Source organism: Schistocerca nitens, chromosome 5 (assembly GCF_023898315.1).
Source record: "Schistocerca nitens isolate TAMUIC-IGC-003100 chromosome 5, iqSchNite1.1, whole genome shotgun sequence".
Lineage (NCBI taxonomy): Eukaryota > Metazoa > Arthropoda > Insecta > Orthoptera > Acrididae > Schistocerca > Schistocerca nitens.
The window spans coordinates 451,469,711-451,490,127 of record NC_064618.1 but is presented as its reverse complement, the minus strand read 5'-3'; the positions used below and the strand labels follow the sequence as shown (position 1 = coordinate 451,490,127).

Here is a 20,417-nt window from a genome sequence, read left to right as displayed (position 1 = left end):
GTTTTAATTTCTGTGCTGCACTTCCAGTTGGTGTCTATCCTGCTTCCAAGATACTTAAAATTTTGCACTTATTCTAATATTTCTCCATTCAGCATAATTTTTATTTCTTTATTTCCTCCTAGTGTCAATACTTTTGTCTTCTTTGTGTTAATTTTCATTCCATAATTTTTCCCTTAGCTTCAATGGTGTTCACTAAATCCTGTAATTCTTTTTCCCCTGTGGCAAGAAGAACCATGTCATCAGCAAACCTCAAACACCCTACTCTTCTTCCTCCAATTTCTAGTCCTTTGTCATCTAATGAGCATTGGTCAATCATATTTTCCACGTAGAGGTTGAGAAGGGTAGGTGATAGACAGCATCCCTGTCTTACTCCTTTTCCTAGTCCAATCCAGTTTGTACTTTCTCCTCTCACTTTAACTGAGGCTTTCTGATTAAGATATAATGAGTTAACAAGTCTTCTGGTTTTCCAGTCCACTCTCTTTTCCCTCATTATAGTCGCCAGCGTGTCCCAAGCTGCATTGTCAAATGCCTTTTCTAGATTGATGAAGCACATATATAGGTCTCTTCCTTTCTCAATAAACCTTTCTCCCAAGATTCGTAGGAGCCCTATTGCGTCTCTGGTGCCCATATTCCATCTAAATCCAAACTACTCCTCACCAAGATTACACTGTTGAGTGATTCAGGTTCCAGAGTTTCTGGTTTGTGATCTGTGTCATATAGATCTTTTAGATATTCTTCCCATCTCTGGAGAACATCGTCATGATCTTTGAACACTACCTCTTCATCTTTACTCAAAATTTCCATAGCAGCACTTCCTACTCTGTTGTATTGTAAGTCACATCTTCCCTTCCTGTCCAGTTCTTCAATTACATCACATTCCTCTTTTAGCCATTTTTTCCTAGCCTGCTCTGTTTCTCTTTGCAGTTCATTATTTAACCTTCGGTACATCTTTCTTGCATCTTCAGTGTTCTTGTTTTTAAATTTTCTTCTCTCCTCCATCTTGGAAATCATTTCTTGTGTGACCCACGGTTTTTTTGCCCTTTTCCCTTTTACATATCCTATATTTTGCTGTCCTGCTTTAATGATCCCTTCTTTCAGCATATTCCAGTACTCGCTGGCATTATCAGGAGGCTCTTTGTCTCATAATGTGCTTAGAAACTCACATGACAGCATTTCTGTAATTTGTTCTTTGTTGTATCTTATCTTCTCTAGATACCACTTCTTCACCATGGTTGCCTTCTTCAGTTTTTTCATTCTTATTTCTATTTCTGCCATAAGTAAGTTGTGGTTACTGTTATTATCTGCACCTAGTAATGTGTGCACCTGCTTGATTCCATTGCTGTATCTTTCTTCTACCAGTATAAAATCAATTTGGTTTCTGTATTTATCCCCTGGTATTTCCAAGTGTAGAGCCCCCTCTTGTGGTTCTTGAATCCTGTATTTGTCACTATCAGCTGCCTTTCCCTGCAGAAGTCAATTAGCTATTCACCTCTATCACTTCTATTTCCAAGACCATGACTGCCTACCATGTTTCCCTCTTTCCCTTTTCCCACAATGATGTTCCAGTCTCCCATTACTATTTTGCAGCTTTTTTGTTTTCATCCATTATTCTCTCTATTACATTGTATGTTTCCTCTACAATGTGGTCATCTTGCTCTGAAGTTGGCATATGCACCTGGACAATCAGTTAATCTTTTTGTGCTACTTTCAGCCTTACAGCAATAACCCAGTCATTTGCATAGTCCACATATTCCAAACATTTACCCAATTCTTTTGTCATAATCGTTCCTACTCCATTCATTCATTTTACTTCTCCTCCTGAGTAGTACAATACATATTCACCTGACTGTAACTCTCCACATCCATACCATCTTACCTCAGCAACTCCTACGAGGTCCATATGATTCTTTTCCATCTCTCTTTTAAGGTTTTCTAGTTTTCCTGCTTGTAGCAGCGTTCTAACATTCCAGGTACCAATTCTCATTTTGATTTTTTGCCTCCTTTCAAGTCCCCCCCCCCCCCCCCCCCCCCCCCCCCCCGCCAGAGATCTGAATGGGAGACTATTTCACCTCCGGATACTGATTTAACATTAGAGGAAGCCAGTATTGTGCATAAAATGGAGACTGATGTATGCAGGGAAGATAATCTGTGGTGGTATTCCATTGCCTTCTGCAGTTCTGGAGGCCACCCCTAACATGGGATACAGGTGCCTTTCACAGCCACCCACTCCAGGTCAGAAACTGCATGAGAAGTATAGGTGGGAAAATGAAAGATCCCTAGCCCTCAAAACCTAATAGCATCAGGGTCAGAAAAGAACAAGAGTTGGCCGAGGGTGGCCAGGTAGGAAATTTAAAAGTGAGGAGCCTTGCATAAGTAAGTTGAAGCAATGCCAGGACTCAGCTCGCAGCCCTATGGTCACCAGCCACGTACTCACTAGATGTGAGTCCCTAAGGAAATGCCAGGTACACCCCCCTTGTTCTTTCTGAGTAGGCCTCATGGTTCATTACCCCCAGTATACATTCCTATGTAAACTATAATTAAATATTTTCTGGTAAAAATAGAAAATCTATTCTACACTTTGCATTTGCTTCTTAATACTTCATATAATCCCTGGAGTCCTCCTCTACTTTTCAACTTCTGTACTCTTAATAGATTCCATGTCTATATACTATTCAGTAGGTAACATGTTTACTTAGGCTATATGAGTCCCACTATCTTACACTTCTTTGGTTTATGTTCTCTTTCATTACTCATACTTCATTCTTATGTATGCCTGATGTATAATTATCATAGCTCATAGATCTTTTTATATTAATAAGCAATGTAGAACCGTCATAATAATAAAAACAATGTGTGCATGTTTCCTGATGTACACATATCTTTCCCCCTACAACACTTGGCAGTTGGCAGTTCTCACATCTTTCTAATCTGTTACTTCATTGTTTGTATATCCATCTCTTTTTGCACGTATGTGGACATGTGTTCATGTAGTCTCATTCTTCTGCCTTCTTATCGAAAGATAAGATGTAGGTTATTAGAAACCATGGAACGTAGGAAGGACTTCTGCAATAGAAGTATGTGAATACAGAAAAGAGGGAAAAAATAGATAGATCCTCAAATGAGAAGTAAGAAAGGAAATAAATAGAAATGGTTGTTAAGATAGAAGAAGAAAAAGAAGATAGCCCCAAAGACAGGAAATCATTCCCATTCCCCTTCCCCAGGAGCCCTACCTCGCCGGAGGAATGGACATTCCCATCTTCAGCCATGAGGTCCCTGAAGGAAATCTTAGTAACCCTATGGAAATGGCAAGTGATGAAGAATCAGTCACACTTGTTTGTGACGGTTGTTTGAAAGGTGTCGTGTGTGTATTGTGTTAGTCATGATTTATGTATTCTCATAAACCATGCTGTTATCCACAATACCCACCCCTTTCAAACTGATACAAACTCTCCCATCTGCATCACATCTCATAAAAGGTATAAAATAGATTGTACAAAGTAGAAAATCATATGCTATAGTACCATCATTATTTAATTATATTGTATGTTCTGCTAACGTAATATTCACTTCACTACATCTACATTTATACTCTGCAAGCCACCCAACGGTGTGTGGCGGAGGGCACTTTACATTCATTAAGACAAATATGAGTTAGGAAATATAAATTTGAACTCTGGCCCAACTATGGCAGTAGATCTGTCAAAGATTAATGCAGTTGTCCTAAGGCCAGCTCAGAGAGGATGGAAACCTTGTGTAGAGCAAAAAAGGCAGATGCTGGTTTGACTATATTACACTCAGTCTGAGAATAGTATTCCCATGACTGAAGGAGATAAGAACTGACCAGGCACCTAATCTACCCTGTCCCAAGGCTGTGCCAAATGACTGAGATTGGAGACAACATGTGTACAAATTTCTGCCTCGTGCTTCAACCGAGCAAATTCAGGATGTCTAACTGACTGGAACAAGAAAATCTCTTACCAGGAGCAATTTTAGATGATGTAATCACAAATTCTCACTGGTATGGATTTTTCCAGTACCTCTAAGAGTTGGATGATAGAATAGTTTAAGAGGTTTAGGAAAATTATTACAGAAGAAACACTGAAAACAACTCGGGACCTGACGGTCATCACTCCGCCTGTTAACTAAGAATGTTAATGTCCCTGGGGACAGAGGACTCCACCCGGATCCAATGGATCTAATATTAACTTCACTTGAGCAAGTGCAGACCAATACTTCTTTTTACATTTCTTTGGACATTTTTCCCATTGCAAACAATCACCACATCACTAGGTAACACCATGTAGCCACTACGTAGCTCCATTCTATTAATGATAGACTCATTCCTATTCTTAATGTTCAGCTCTATTCTGAAGCAATGAGCCAGACATTAACATGGAACACATAACAAAAAAAAACAAAAAACAAAAAGCAAAGAGTAAATGATTATGTGCACACTAGAGTCTTTGCTGCTGCCCCTGTACTGTGCACACCCAACTATTCGTCTGTGTGTTTGCACACAGCCCCCTCCCTGAAGAGCGGAGCTCCAGGAATGTGCAGAAACTTGTACCCTTTGGCCGGCTCTTGTGCAAATTTCCGGCTGTACTTCCTCCATCGTCGTATCCTCTCGTGGCTTCATCTGGCTCGCTGTCCTACTATCCGTTGCATCCTGCAGGGGCCCCTCGTCTTGCTGCAGGCCCGCCTCCTCTTCTTGTCTTACATCTTCTAACAGTGAGTGAACCGGCTTCACCTGGTCTATTGACACAGTAACACTCTTATCGCAAACTAGGATAGTCATGGCCTGGTCCGTACGGTGTAGTACTTTAAAAGGTCCCGTATATGGTAGCTGCAATGGAGTTCTGACTGCGTCGGTTTGCAACATTACATGCGAGCAGTTGCTCAATTCTCGATGTACGAACAATGGCCTAACGCCATGCCGTGTGACTGGTTGTGGCTTAAGCTTGACCAGTTGAGCCCTTGCTCTCGTTAACAAGTACGGTAGGTCCATCTCGCCTGTACTCTTCTGAAAAAACTCTCCAGGTAGGCGTAAGGTTTCCCCGTATACTAATTCTGCTGTAGATGCTCCGAGGTTGGGTTTGAAAACAGTGTGTAAGCCTAGTAACACTAGTGGCAAAGCTGCTGACCAATTCTTGCCATGGCACATTAACGCAGCCTTAAGTGTTCAGTGCCACCGCTCTACCATGCCGTTGCTTTCCAGATGATAACCTGTGGTATGGTGACGGCGGAACTCACACATGTTTGCCAGCTCCAGGAACAAGGAGGATTTGAACTGACGTCCTTGGTCCATCGTGAAATGTACCGGACATCCAAACCGTGCTATCCACGTTGTCAAGAACACCCGACTGACTGTCTCTGCTGATATGTCTGAAATGGGGATTGCTTCTGCCCACCTCGTAAATCTGTCAATTGCTGTCAATAGATACCGATAGCCTTCGGACATTGGCAATGGTCCAACAATATCCAGATGCACATGTTCGAAATGACCAGTTGGCCCGTAAACTTTACCCACTGGCTTCTTCACATGGCGTCCCACTTTACATTGCTGACAATCCAGATACATCTGCGCCCACTTCCAACAGTCTCTCTCAATTCCTGGCCACACAAAATGCTCTGTCATTAATTATACACTCAATCGGGGTCCCGGGTGAGCCAAACCATGTAACCCGTCGAATACTTCCCAGCGCAAACTCTCCGGCACAAAAGGTCTAGGCCATCCCTGTGAGGTATTGCACCATAACTGTATTGTCTCACCTTCTGGATGCAGTGTTTTTAACTTCAAACCGGTGGGAGTGCTCTGCCGAAAAACGTGCAGTTGTGCATCATCCTTCTGCTCTCTCGCCATTGTAGCATAGTTCACTGAATATTTCATTGCCGCAACTAGTAATCTGCCACCATATTCTCTGCCCCGTTAATATGTCATAAATCAGTAGTGAACTGGCTTATATATTCCAGTTGCCTGAATTGTTTAGGTGACAAAGTATCCATACATTTGCAGAATGCAAAAGTGAGTGGTTTGTGATCTGTAAACAATGTAAATGGTCTGGCTTCCACGTAAGGCCGGAAATACCTTATGGCTTCGTAAGCAGCCAGCAGCTCTCAATCATACACACGCCAATTCCACTGTGGATCTGTGAGTTTCTTGGAGAAGAATCCTAAAGGCTGCCAGTGACCAGCAGTCCACTGATGCAACGCTGCCCCAATCACCACCTGACTTGCGTCAACAACAATAGCTAGCTTCGCATCATCCTCTGGGTGAGCTAGTAAAACGCCTTGCTTTAGGCTTTCCTTGATCCACTCGAATGTGCACTGCATGCTTGCTGTCCATTGTAGCTTCTGATTTTTCCCGGTGTTCGTGCCCGCCAAAGCCTCCGTGGGTGGTGCTTGTAAAGCCGCAGCTCCTGGCAGATGTCTGTGGTAAAAATTTAAAACACTAGGAACCTCCGCAACTGTTGCAAATCTAATGGGCGAGGCATCTGCTGTATAACCTTGACCTTCTCCTCCAAACGACGGATGCCAGCTGCTGAGACTGTGTGACCCAGGTAAGTCACCTGATCTTTACGCAAACTGCATTTGGTGTCATTTACCACTACACCATAAGTACGTAGACTCTCGAAAACTGTCCTGAGGTGCTCTTCGTGGAGGGCTGCTGTCGCTGAGAACACCAGTATATTGTCTAAATAGGCGAAAGTGAAATATAGCCCTCGCAGCACCTCATCGATGAAACGTTGCCATGTCTGTGCAGCATTTTTTAAACCAAATGGCATGCGTAAAAACTCAAAAAGACCGAAAGGTGTAGTGACTGCTGTCTTTGGTATGTCACTGTCAGCCACTGGTATTTGGTGGTATGCTTTTTTACAGTCAACTACACTGAAACATTCAGCTCCAGCCAATTTATTTGTAAAGTCGCGAATGCTAGGAACCAGATAACAATCAGGTATCGTATGGGCATTCAACAACCTATAATCACCACAAGGTCTCCAACTTCCATCTTTCTTCCGCACTAAATGTAAAGGCAAGGCCCATGCATTATCAGACCCTCGTATCACTCCCATTTCCAACATCTCTTTGAACTCAGCTTTTGTGTCTGCAAATATGTCTGGGGCCAACCTTCTCGGTCTGAGGGAGACAGGAGGCCCGGGCACGGTGTTTATGTGGCGAACTGTATGATGGGCCACCCTGACTATCGGCTGCGCTGACGGTTCTCTAAGTCAGCATACTTCTGTCACTCCAACCGAACCGTGTACATTCTCTGTGATTATTCCTACATGACCATGCGCCACTTCTTTGCGTCTTCTAAGTTGCGATAACCGAATGTCCACCGCAATGCCAAATGCATATAGAAAATCTGCTCCTAATATGCACTCTGCCACATCTGCAATGACAAAAGTCCAATGACAAATAATACTAGGTCCTAAATTCACTTCTTTGACACAACTGCCATACGTCATTATGGGCTGTTTATTTGCAGCCTTGAGGCAAAACGATGTGCTGTCACTGAGGGAAGTACATTTCCCCTTTGGCCACGTGCTGACATCAGACCCCGTGTCTATCAAATAATAACATGAAGCCGTCACATCCTGAACATAAAGTCACCGAGATACCGTTAATAAAGAAACATCTGTACTTACAGTCTCCATGTTATTTACGTGGCGAGTGTGACTGCACGGTAGAATGCAAAACCTAACTAACCTAAGGACATCACACACATCCATGCCTGAGGCAGGATACGAACCTGCGACCGTAGCGGTCGCATGGTTCCAAACTGTAGCGCCTAGAACCGCTTGGCCACTCCGGCCAGTGGTAGAAAGCACTTTGAGGCTTGCTCCCCGAATCATTGATGATACCAACACAACTGCTCCTTCCCGTCATCTCCTCCTTATGTGTCAGCAGGACCTCCGAAATGGTAGCTCTCAATGCCTCCATCTGCATCTGCAGCCCCTCTAGCAGCTCCTTGAGTTTTTGAAGTTGTGTACCAGTAGCAGCGTGCCGCTGCTTATTAATCGCCGCTGCTTCGTATTCTTCCGTCGTCGCCTCCATCTTTGCTATACTGAGAGAATTTGTTCGTTCAACCATCGCATGAACCCTGTCGGCGAGTTGGAGTAGTGCTTGTATATCGTATCCGTCATTCGCTGCCACAGCTGCTCTTACTGCAGATGGAAGCTGTGCTGCCCAAACGGAATGAAGCGTAGTGTTCGAAAATTCATTTTCCGTCACGATTCCATGCAAATGACTCCAATATACAGAGGGAGTTCTGTCACCTTACAACACATGGCAGATTCTTTGATCTAGCGGTTCAGTAAGCCGGCTTATTAAAAAGCCCTTCAATGTTGTATATTGCTGCGTTTCCGGTGGCCGTCTAATTATCTCTTCAACCAATTTCACTGCCATGGCATCCAGACTGTTTGCTGTTATCATGAACTTTTCCCGGTCATCAGTTACCCGATTATGTATGAATGCCAGTTCTAACATGGAGAACCAAAGTTCCGGTTTATCGGCCAGGAACGGTGGTGGGCGTACTTTCATGCATTGTCCAAGCAAATCCTCCTCTTGTATATGTGTTCCGGCCGCAGATTTTGTCCTGGTAATATCATTGTCCCACTCCGCTGAATCCTTTCCGTGGTGTCGAACGTCATTCCATAACTCCCGAACCTGACCGCACAGCGTACCCTGCCGGTGTACTGGTCATGCTGTAGAGCTTCTGGCATTTGGCGTATGTTGTAGTGTACCTTCGTTGTCCTTCTCCTCTGCCTCTTGCCGTACGTGTTCTTTTGACTTTGGGGTCACTACTTTGTAGCCACTATGTAGCTCCATCCTATTAATGATAGACTCATTTCTATTCTTAATGTTCAACTTTATTCTGAAGCAATAAGCCAGACATTAACATGGAACATCTAAGACAAAACAAACAAAAAGCAAAGAGTAAATGATTATGTGCACACTAGAGTCTTTGCCGCTGCCCCTGTACTGTGCACACGCAACAATTCATCTGTGTGTTCCCACAACCACATTAGGTGAAGTTGTTCTATGTTCTTCTCTATCCTGGATAAGTTTAAATCCTTTCCACAAGTCATCTATAACCTTGCTGATATTATTAAGTTTGGAAGAAGCAATAGTTGAAACGTTTCTGGAGGTTACTCTCTGGTAATTTTCGATCTATAATTTGTTCAAATGGTTGCTCCAAACTACATACATTTATAATATCAAAGTTGGATATATTCTCTTTGAAATTTCGTGCTACATTATCTACTCGTGAACTGACAACTTGTGTACTGACACCTGTAATTTGCAATTGACTAATCGACATTAACTTATCTAGCTTATCAATGCATTCTTTTAAAGTATGCAATCCCTGCTTTACAGCATAAAACTTAAAAATACATACATTTTCAAATGATCCTAACTTTTCATTAATTTCAGATTCAATCATATTACATCTTTCCTCAATATCAAATTCTAATTTCTTTGTCAAACCCTGGATATGATCATTCTGTTTCTGACTAAAGTCAGTGAACAGTTGATTTACATGGGGGTTTATGGAGTTAGTTACTTCATTCTTTAATTCTAATTTCAAACCCTCTACCTTATTATTTAAATCATCAAATTCAGTATTTAAAACCCCAACGCTTTTGCATAAACTACCAAATTCTTTGCTTTGCATTTAGAAAATTTAATTGAGAATTTACTGAGTCTAGTTCTTTCTTTAGAGTTTCATTCTGAGCATTAGAAGCTACATTTAGTTCCTTTCTTAAAGTCGCTGAATCTGCCCTCTGGGCTTTAATTAAATTTACCAATTCAGACCAGTCTGGCTTCTCTTTACTAACTTTGATGGCCATAGCTGGTTCTTTAGTTTTTTTTTCCATTTGTTTTAAGTTATCCATATTCTTACTAGCTTTAGACCTAGTAATCATTTTAAAAAAAATCAACCCTGAGTATAATAAATACAGTAATATTGTTCACTTAACAGTTCTTACTAAATTGTACTAAAACAATAAAGTTCTGTTTTACGCTCACCCAGTGAAGAGTTGAGGCTGCATCAGCGAGCAGATGTGTAACCACCACCGGTGAACAGCAACTGGTGCTGGTGGCATCAGTTGTTGGTTTCCACATAGCTATTGGTGATTGGATGTGGAAGCAAGCCAGCACCAGTGGACAGCAACTGCTTACCCATGATGTATGAGAGCTGTATACTCCCTACACCAGATCTTCTCAGTTGAATTGTTCTCAGCGTATCTCTTCTGAGTCTAATACATCAAGATCTTCTCTCCATTCTTTTAATGTTATTACTTTCTTATGTCTTCCTTTTTTTGCATTTACTAATTTTCACCATTTGAATTTTTAGGCAGAAATCAATTCCGTGAATTGTTATGCTCGGTTGCTATGACAACACCTAATATCTTCTTATCTCCTTTTCGTCTCAAAATTCCTGTTTTCTTCTATCCTTTCACACAGGTGGCCAAGTTCCAATGTTTTTCGAAGTGTGAGGCGGGGAAAAAAAAATCTTGTCTTTGTAGTCTGATGATCTCACATACAAACTTTAGTGTCACCGGACTCATCAATTAATGATGTATTTGACTCAAAACCAAACAGAATTTTCTGCAGAACATAGATATATGACTGCCAGAAACTAACTAAATAACATTTATGAGAGAGTTGGTTTAATAACCATTTCTCTTCTCACTATGAACTTCAATAGACTTCTTATCCTCTCCATGTTCCAACAAACAATAATTAACAATATTTCAACTGTTCGTTTTTTCCCACTACAATGGTCAAAGTTATAAAATAGCACAGAATACATAAACACTCCTTGTTCTTTCACTATGGCTTGCATGGCGTGACTGGCAAACACTTGTTGGTGCCATTCGACCACCATGTCTACGGTCTTCTTGAAGTTAAAATCTTCTGGGTTATTAGGCCGCGTCATGTTTCTTCTAAAATGTTCGATGTTTCGACCCCTCTGCTGGGATCTTCCTCAGGATCTTTTGGTGTTCACTACTGGCAGAACACTGTCAAGGATGAGTGTCGCATCCACTTATAAAGGGGGAGTTTTCACGCGTTCGTGCTGGAGGAGTGATAGTATTGATTAAAATACATGTGACTACCATTAGTGGGTCATAGTCATAGGCTAATACAGAAGTTGCAGTGTTGGTGGCTCATCTCCTGTGGATACCATTGGCGGTCATCATCATTGGATAGAAAGGCACTGTTCCACACTTCTGCTGGAGAAGGGTGAGGTCGGTCTCCTGTTCCTAGATGTGTTGGTATACAGAAGATCTGATACCTCTCTAGGTCACAGAGTGTACAGAAAGCCGACTAACACAAACGGGTATTTAGATGCCACTTCGCACCACCACCCAGCCCAGAAGCAAGCAGTACTCAACACTCTGTCTTCACGTGCCTTCATAGCTAGAGAACAAGACTTTGAAGTTACTGGTGTAGTGACAGAGGATTTTAGAGTGTTTTGTGTGTACAGATCACCATGTGGCAATATTAGCATCTTTCTGAAAAAAACTGCTAGCTTATTGAGAATGAATATGAAGAGAAGTATTATTATATATGGAGACTTCAACATTGACATGGGAAAAGACACAAAAATAAGACAGGATTTTGAAGAATTGTTAATACAGCATAACATGAAAATACAATAACTGCACCAACAAGAGTGACTTCATGAAGTGAGACAGTTATTGACAACATAATTACTAATATGTGTAACTATGAGTCACATGTAGTTCAGACAGAAGTATCTGATCATCATCGACAACTAATCAGCTTTTGCAGAAGTAATGACACAGTATCAGAACCAAAACGAACAACCAAAGAAATTAGGATCATCAGTGAACAAAATATCTACATCTTTAGAACAATGTTAAATAAGGAAACCTAGAATGAAACCGTACAGGCCCAGAGTGTAAATGAAAAATATGATGCATTTATTTCAACAATTAAATACCATTTTAATGTAGCATTTCCCAAAGTAAAGAGTCAAGAAAGGCTGCAAGATCAAACACAGTGGATTACCAGTGAAATACTAGAACAGCAAAGGAAGCTGCAGGATCTGAGACAGATGGGCGAAGCTGAAAACTATAAAATGTTGAAAAAGAAGTATAGAAAAACAATAAGAAAAGCAAAAGCAAGAGCAATTGACAACACCATAATGAACTCAAAAAACAAGGCAAAGGCAGCTTGGAATGCAATTAATGCTGAAAGAAAGGAAAAAGATGGCTCAAACAAAGAAGAAGGTATTAGGTCAATTAAAATAGACAACACAGTGGTCACAGATGGTATGGAAATAGCAAACACACTGCATAATAACTATATCAGTGTAGTAGAAAACTTAAAATTGGAAAGAAATAGTCAAAAACAGAAGAGCATAAGGTACCAAAAAGATCATGAAGTACTATGTTCTTAAGACCAGTCACGGAAGATGAACTATGGAAAACTATACAGAAACTGAAGTCCAAGGAATCAGCTGGTGGTGATGAAATATCAGATCATGTAATGAAGCTGGTAAGTGAGCAGATAATAACACCACTGCTGAACACAGCAAACTGTTCTTTCAGAGATAGAAACTTTCCAGAAAAACTGATGATAACGAAGGTGGTCACAGTGTACAAGAAAGGGGATAAGGGCGATTCCAACAACTACAGACCAGTTTCACTCAGGTTTCTCAAAAATCCTAGAAATGCTTATTTCTACCAGATTAGTTAATTATTTGGACAAACATAACATTCTCATGACCTCACAACATGGTTTCAGAAAGGGTAAATCTACAGAATCAGCAATTGCCAGTCTAACAGAATACATTTTACAGTCCTTAGATGAAAAACAATTTGTCTCTGCAATGTTTCTGGATCTTTCAAAGGCATTTGACACTATTGACCATAAAATGCTGATACAAAAATTAGTCAACTATTGCATTCGAGGGCAACCAGGTGAATGGATAAAATCATACTTGTGCAACCACAAGCAGTATGTACTCATATTAATCAGAAACCAAACCCATCAAATATGGAGTGCTGCAGGGTTCAGTAATGGGGCCATTGTTATTTAATGTGTTTGTTAATGATATAGATGTTGAGGAGGAAGAAAAGAAAATATTGTATGCTGATGACATGGTAATACTAAATAATGACCAAAATATGGAACAGCTTGAGAGAAGAGCATACATATCTGCAAATGTCACAGCTCAGTGGCAGTTGGAAAATGAACTGGTTATAAATCTAAAAAAGACTATGTATGCAGTGTTTAAAAACAAGAAGACAGCTGTAGACATGGATTTAGAAGTTGATGGAACAAGGCTGGAAGAAGAAGAATCTGCTAGATTCTTAGGTATTCTTGTGGATAATGAACTAAAATGGAAAAAAACATATTAATAATGTCTGTAAGAAACAGAGCACTGTCATATTCTTAATGATGCAGCTATCACAGTATTCAGACAAGAATCTTCTGTGTACAGTGTATCATGGACTTTTCGAACCATACTTACACTATGGAGTGACTGTGTGGGGAAACTCAAACAAACAAGAGACAAAACGAGTGTTCACATGACAAAAAAAAAAAGCAATAAGGACCATTTTAAGAAGAAAGACCTCTGAAACATGCAGAAACTGTTCCAAGAAGTTAGGTATCTTAACTTTTTCATCACTGTATACATACAAAACAATAATGTACATCACAAAAGGTAGTGAGGACTGGATTACAAATGCTAGTGTACACACCCACAATACAAGAAGAAAGAATGAAGTATGGAGCATACCGCACTGACTGGCAATACTAGAAAAAGGACCCCGGTACTCTGGTATTAGACTTCTAAGAAGTCTGCCTAAAAACCTGCAAGATAGTGTACTTGACAATGACTCTACAAAGAAACTTAAAGACTATGTCATTGAAAAAGAGTTTTACAGTGTGGCAGAATACTTATGCCATTAAATTTGTATATATTGTTATTCATTATTAATTATGTTAATGTAAGCTAAAGGGGTAGAAAAATAAGTGATAATGAATGTTACTACTTTGACATGTCCTATATTACATGTACATTTACTGTATACAATGTAATCTTACAGGATCAAATAAAATTCAGTTCAATTCAATTCAATTCTTACCACGTAAGTGTCATAAAGAAAAAGGAGACATTGAAATAATGTTAATTACTAATTACCTCCTTTGTCAAACTAAACATATTAATTTTTGACATCTGAGAGAAAATCAACAATTACAGCACTAGTGGCAGACTGGATACAGGTTTTCCAAGACACAGACTCACAAAGACCAATAATTCTTGCAATATAACAATCTGAATCTTTGTAATAGGTTACAACAATCTGCTGATATAGAGGAATGTTCAATATGAGTCATCAGCTTTGTCCAGTGACATAGGAAACCCGTGACAAATGCAATAAACAATATGGCCTCTTTAACATGATGTTATTGGCTATTTCTTCAAAGAGGCTAAGCTACAGATCAGTCTGTCACCACAGTCAGGTTTTTTAGTATCACGTATGTTGGTTTCAGCAATGCACAAACAAATTTGGGCAAAGCTACAGATTAGTGTGTCACCATAATTATATTTACTTAGTTTCACATTCATTTGTTTCACCAACTCACAACCAAACTGTCACCTTCCAATCCAAACTATACCTCAGACAAAGCTACAGATTGATCTGTCAACACAACCAATTTTTTTCTTTCGCGTTTGTTGGCTTCACCAACTAACAACAAAACTGTGACAATATATACCAAAGGTGATGTGACAGTAGCCATTAACATTACATCACCAGCCAATGCTGAAGACTCATATAGAAATTTCCACTTGACTTTGATTTGCTTACACCCCACTTTTCAGTGTTTTTAAGATCATGTTTATAACTGGGTATTGGGACACACAAAGTGTGCAACACAATATTACTTTTCCAAATAACTGGTTGCTGGCTTTGGATTTTAAGAATAGTGATACAGAAGTATCTGTTCATTTTAAGAATTTTTGGTGTGAAATATTCCTTGCTTCCAAAATTAATCTTTCATTCTGCAGAGGAGTGTGCAATGTTTAGAAACTTCCTGACAGATTAAAACAGTGCTAGATTAGGACTCTTGCACAGAACCTTCCTTTCAAGGAAAATGCTCTTACTAACTGAATTACTAAGATATGCCATCACAGCCTGTATTAGAAGAGCTGAGGCCATATTACTGGGTCACTAGCATGCTTGGATAGTTCAATTAGTTTCAAGGGTAACACCATTGTAGAATTTTTAGAAAATCAGGTTTTTAGATTGTCTTGAAAGATGCCTTGAACCTTCTAAAATATGAGGCAAAAAAGTCCATAAACCCTGAAAAAAAAATTGTGTTATGGAATTCCGAGTTATTCCTCTAGTGCCTCAGATGATCCAAATGGTCTACCTGTGCCAATCTGATACTGCCTGCAGTGCCTGAGTATAGTTATAAGCATTTCAAAATAATTTTACATTACCTTGGCATCAGCAAGTGTCAGTACAAGCAAGAAAAAGACATTTCTTCTGCTTTGAATCTTGATTTTTGTGTGCAGTATTGACTTCAGATAGTTTGTGATCTTATAGTATGGCCAGTGGTCTACGTGTAGCATCTCTGATTTGTAATCAAAACATCCTCGGTCCCAGGTTCAAAACCCCCTTCAGCTTAAGTTTTGATTAATAATCAATATTGGTAGCTGAAGACTTCCAGCATAAGAAGTCACCCTCATTCTGCCAATGGCCTCGTCAAAGAGGGCAGAGGAGCAGACAGAGGTTCAGGGCACTCTCTTGTCCTTGGGGTGGGAAACTGCCCCTAAAGGTGGAAGAATCAGCAATGATCGATAGCATGAAGATGCAGAAGACAATGGAAACCACTGCATTAAACACACATAATGTGTATCCACAGGACATGAGCCTTGCACCATAATTGAAAAAGTGTCATGATGATCTCTCCATTCCAGAATAGTCCCCCCTTTGGATCACTGTGCAGGGCTGCAAAGGGGGAGGTGACCATCAGAAAAAGATTGAATAACCAACAACAGCATAATGTTCTGTGAGTTGGGGCATGGAATGTCAGAAGCCTGAATGTGATAGGGAAGCTGAAAAATCTGAAAGGGAATTGCAAAGGCTCAATCTAGAAATGGTAGGGGTCAGTGAAGCAAAATGGAAAGAGGACAGGAATTTTGGGTCAGATGGGTACAGGGTAATATCAACAACAGCAGAAAATGGTATAATGGGAGAAGGACTCATTATGAATAGAAAGGTAGGTCAAAGAATATGTTACAGTGAACAGTTCTGTGATAGGGTTGTTCTTGTAAGAACTGACAGCAAACCAACACCAGCAAATAGTTCAGGTATACACACTGACATCGCTTGCTTAAGACGAAGAGATAGACAAAATCTATGAGGATACTGAAAGTGTAATACAGTACATAAAGGGAGATGAAAATCCGTGAGGGTAAGTCATTATTATCCACAAAGTTGTTATAAAATTTTATTGTAATCAAATAGGAAACTTACAAGAACATCGTTTTTCGACATAGTCTCCTTGCCAGAATGGAAGGTAGGAGGCAAGGTACTGGCAGAACTGAAGCTGTGAGGATAGGTCGTGAGTCGTGCTTGGGTAGCTCAGTTGGTAGAGCACTTGCCCGTGAAAGACAAAGGTCCCGAGTTCAAGTCTCGGTCTGGCACACAGTTTTAATCTGTCAGGAAGTTTCTAGTCTCCTTACGTTTCAATGCACTTGGTCCATAATTGTACAAGCTTCATGATGCCCTCATAAAAGAAAGTTCTCAGTTGAGCTGCGAGCCAGGAATGCACCACTTCTTTCACTGCTTCATCCGAGGCAAATCAATGGCCCCTTAATGCCTGTTTGAGTGGACCAAAAAAGTGATAGTCAGAAGGGGCAAGATCAGGACTATATGGAGGATGATCCAGTACTTCAAATTTGAGTTTCTGGAACGTTTCAGCAGTATGCTCAGCAATATCTGACAGGCATTGTTGTGCAAAAGCACAACACCTTTTGACAGTAATCCTCAGCGTTTGCTTTGAATTGCAGGCTTTAGCCTGGCAGTAAGCATCTCACTGTAACATACACTGTTTATTGTTGTGCCCCTTTCCCCACAATGTTCCAGTACTGGACCTTGTGCATCCCAAAAAACCATAAGCATCAGTTTTGCTGTGGATGGTTAGGTCTTGAACTTTTTCTTGCATGTTGAATTTGGATGTTTCCATTCCATACTCTGCTGTTTACTCTCTTGCTCATTATAATGGATCCATGTTTCATCACCAATAATGATCCTGTCTAAGAAGTTGTCCCCTTCATTACCATAGTGATCCAAATGTTTTTTGCAGATGTCCAAGGTGTTTGTTTATGCAGATGATGTGCCACTTTGTCAATAGTTAATTGTCTGTCTAAGAGAATCATTTCACATGAATGCTCAAGGATTTCTTCATTTGTGGTGGTAAATGGTTATCCGGCTCCTTCATCATGCTTAACATTTGTGCAACCATTTCTGAATTTTTCAATCCATTCATAGACACTCTGTTGTGGCAAAACACTGTTCCCATACTGTAAAAGAAAGTCTTCGATGTTGTGGCAAAACACTGTTCCCATACTGTAAAAGAAAGTCTTCGATGAATTTTGGCCCCTGATATGCCTTCCGACCACAAAAAACAGATCACTGAACGTCGCTCTTCTTTGGTGCAAATAGACAGCAGAGCAGCCATGATTAACAGCATGGCAGCGATAACGAATCAACCTAGCAGCTTGAAAGTTGCAAAAATATAACAACAAATAAACAAAGCATGTGTCATCAATGAAAAGTGACAGTACTTCAAAATAAACAAAAATATAACTACATTGTGGATAATAATTGACTTACCCTTGTAATAATCATGGGGGACTGGAATGCAGTTGTAGGGGAAGGAGTAGAAGGTAGGTTACAGGAGAATACAGGCTGGGGACAAGGAATGAGAGAAGAGAAAGACTAATTGAGTTCTGTAATAAATTTCAGCTACTAACAGTGAATACTCTGTTCAAGAATCACAAGAGGAGGAGTTATACTTGGAAAAGACTGGGTGATATGGGGAGATCTCAGATAGATTATATCATGGTCAGACAGCAATTCAGAAATCAGGTACTGGATTGTAAGGCATATCCAGGAGCAGATATAGACTCAGATCACAATTTAGAAGTGATGAAGACTGGGCTGAAGTTCAAGACATTAGCCAGGAAGAATCAATACACAAAAAAGTGGGATACAGAATAACTAATGAATGATGAGACATGATTTAAGTTCTCTAAGGCTGTAGGTGCAGCAATAAGGAATAGCTCAGAAGGCAGTACAGTTGAAGAGGGATGGACATCTTTAAAAATGGCAATCATAGATGCTGGAAAGAAAAACATATGTGCAAAGAAGGTAACTAAAGAAATACTTCAGTTGATTGATGAAAGAAGGAAGTACAAAAATGTTCACAAAAATTCAGGAATATAGAAAAACAAGTCGCTGTGGAATGAAATAAATAGGAAATGCAGGGGAGCTAAAATGAAATGTCAGCATGAAAAATGTGAAGAAATAAAAAAAAAATGGTTGTCAGAAGGACGGACCAAGGGCGGTAACATTAAGAGTGCAATGAGAATTCCACTGTTAAATGCAGAAGAGAGAGTAGGTAGGTGGAAAGAGTACATTGAATGCCTCTATGAGTGGGAATATTTATGTGATGTAATAGAAGCAGAAATATGAGTCAATTTAGAAGAAACAGGTGTCCAGTATGAGAATTAGAATTTAAGAGAGCTTTGGAGGACTTAATATCAAATAAGGGAGAAGGGATAGATAACTGTCCATCAGAATTTCTAAAATCGTTGGGGGAAGTGGCAACAAAATGACTACTCACATTGGTGTGTAGAATGTATAAGTCTGATGACATACCATCTGATTTTCAGAAAAATATCATCCACACAATTCCAAAGACTGCAAGGGTTGACAAGTGCGAGAGTTATCACACAATCAGCTTGACAGCTCATGCATCTGAGATGCTGACAAGAATGATATACAGAAGAATGGAACAGAAAATTGAGGATATGTTGGCTGATAATCAATATGGCTTCAGGATAGGTAAAGGCATCAAGGAGGCAATTCTGACATTGCGGTTGATAATGGAAGCAAGACTAAAGAAAAATTAAGACACTTTCATAGGTTTTGTTGACCTGGAAAAAGTGTTCAACAATATAAAATGGTGCGAGATGTTTGAAATTCTGAGAAAAATAGGGTGACCTATAGGGAGAGATGGGTAATATACAATATGTACAAGAGCCAAGAGGGAATAATAAGAGTGGATGGCCAAGAAAGAAACACTCAGATTAAAAAGGGTGTAAGACAAGGATGTAGTCTTCCCCCCTACTCTTCAATCTGTACATCAAAGAAGCAATGATGGAAATAAAAGAAAGGTTCAGGAGTAGAGTTAAAATTCAATGTGAAAGGATATCAATGATACGATTTACTGATGTCATTGCTATCCTGGGTGAAAGTGAAGAAGAAATACACAATACGCTGAATGGAATGAACAATCTAATAAGTAAAGAATATGGATTGAGAGTAACGAGAAATAGCAGAAATGAGAAAAGCGAGAAATCTAAAATCAGGGTTGTTGGTCACAGAGTAGATGATGTTAAGGAATTCTGCTACCTATGCAGCAAAATAACAAATGACAGATTGAGCAAGAAGGACATCAAAAGCAGACTAGCCCTGGCAAAAAGGGCATTCCTGGCCAAGAGAAGTCTACTATTATCAAAAATAGACCTTAATTTGAGGAAGAAATTTCTGAGAATGTATATCTGGAGCACAGCATTGTATGGTAGTGAAACATGAACTGTGGGAAAACCAGAACATAGGATGATCAAAGCATTTGAGATGTGGTGCTACAGGTGAATATTGAAAATTAGGTGGACTGATAAGGTAAGGAATGAGGAGGTTCTGCACAGAATTGGAGAGGAAAGAAATATGTGGAAAACACTGACAAGGAGAAGGGACAGGATGAGAGGACATCTGTTCCATGGTGCTAGAGGGAGCTGTAGAGATCAAAACTGCAGAGGAAGATAGAGACTGGAATACATCCAGCAAATAATTGAGGGCATAAGTTGCAAGTGCACTCTGAGTCGAAGAGGTTGGCACAGGAGAGGAATTCGTAGTAGGCCGCATCAAACCAGTCAGAAGACTTATGACCCCCCAAAAAAGTATACAGTTTTGTCTTTCAAGTGGGGATGAGTGGTAAGAAACTGTATTCAGGCAGAAAAGGTGTGGTAATATCATATCCAATGTGGAGGCAATGCAGTTTGTCATCAAAGTGCCCAAACACAGAAATGAGTCTGAGAGAAATTTGGAAGGAGTCAGCATCTCTGCTAATAAATGGAG

At 40.1% G+C, this 20,417-nt stretch overlaps 1 protein-coding gene across 1 annotated transcript in view; it reads right to left on the bottom strand.

Annotated features, from left to right (window-relative positions):
• The window catches only part of LOC126260522 (uncharacterized), a 78,339-nt gene extending 70,284 nt beyond the window's left edge, over positions 1-8,055 (bottom strand). Inside the window, exons 1-2 of the mRNA XM_049957854.1 lie at positions 7,830-8,055; positions 4,604-4,752 (exon numbers count right to left, since the gene is read on the bottom strand). Coding sequence (XP_049813811.1) covers positions 4,604-4,752; positions 7,830-8,055 — 375 coding nt within the window. The remainder of the gene's footprint in view (positions 1-4,603; positions 4,753-7,829) is intronic.
• Positions 8,056-20,417: the final 12,362 nt, after the last annotated feature.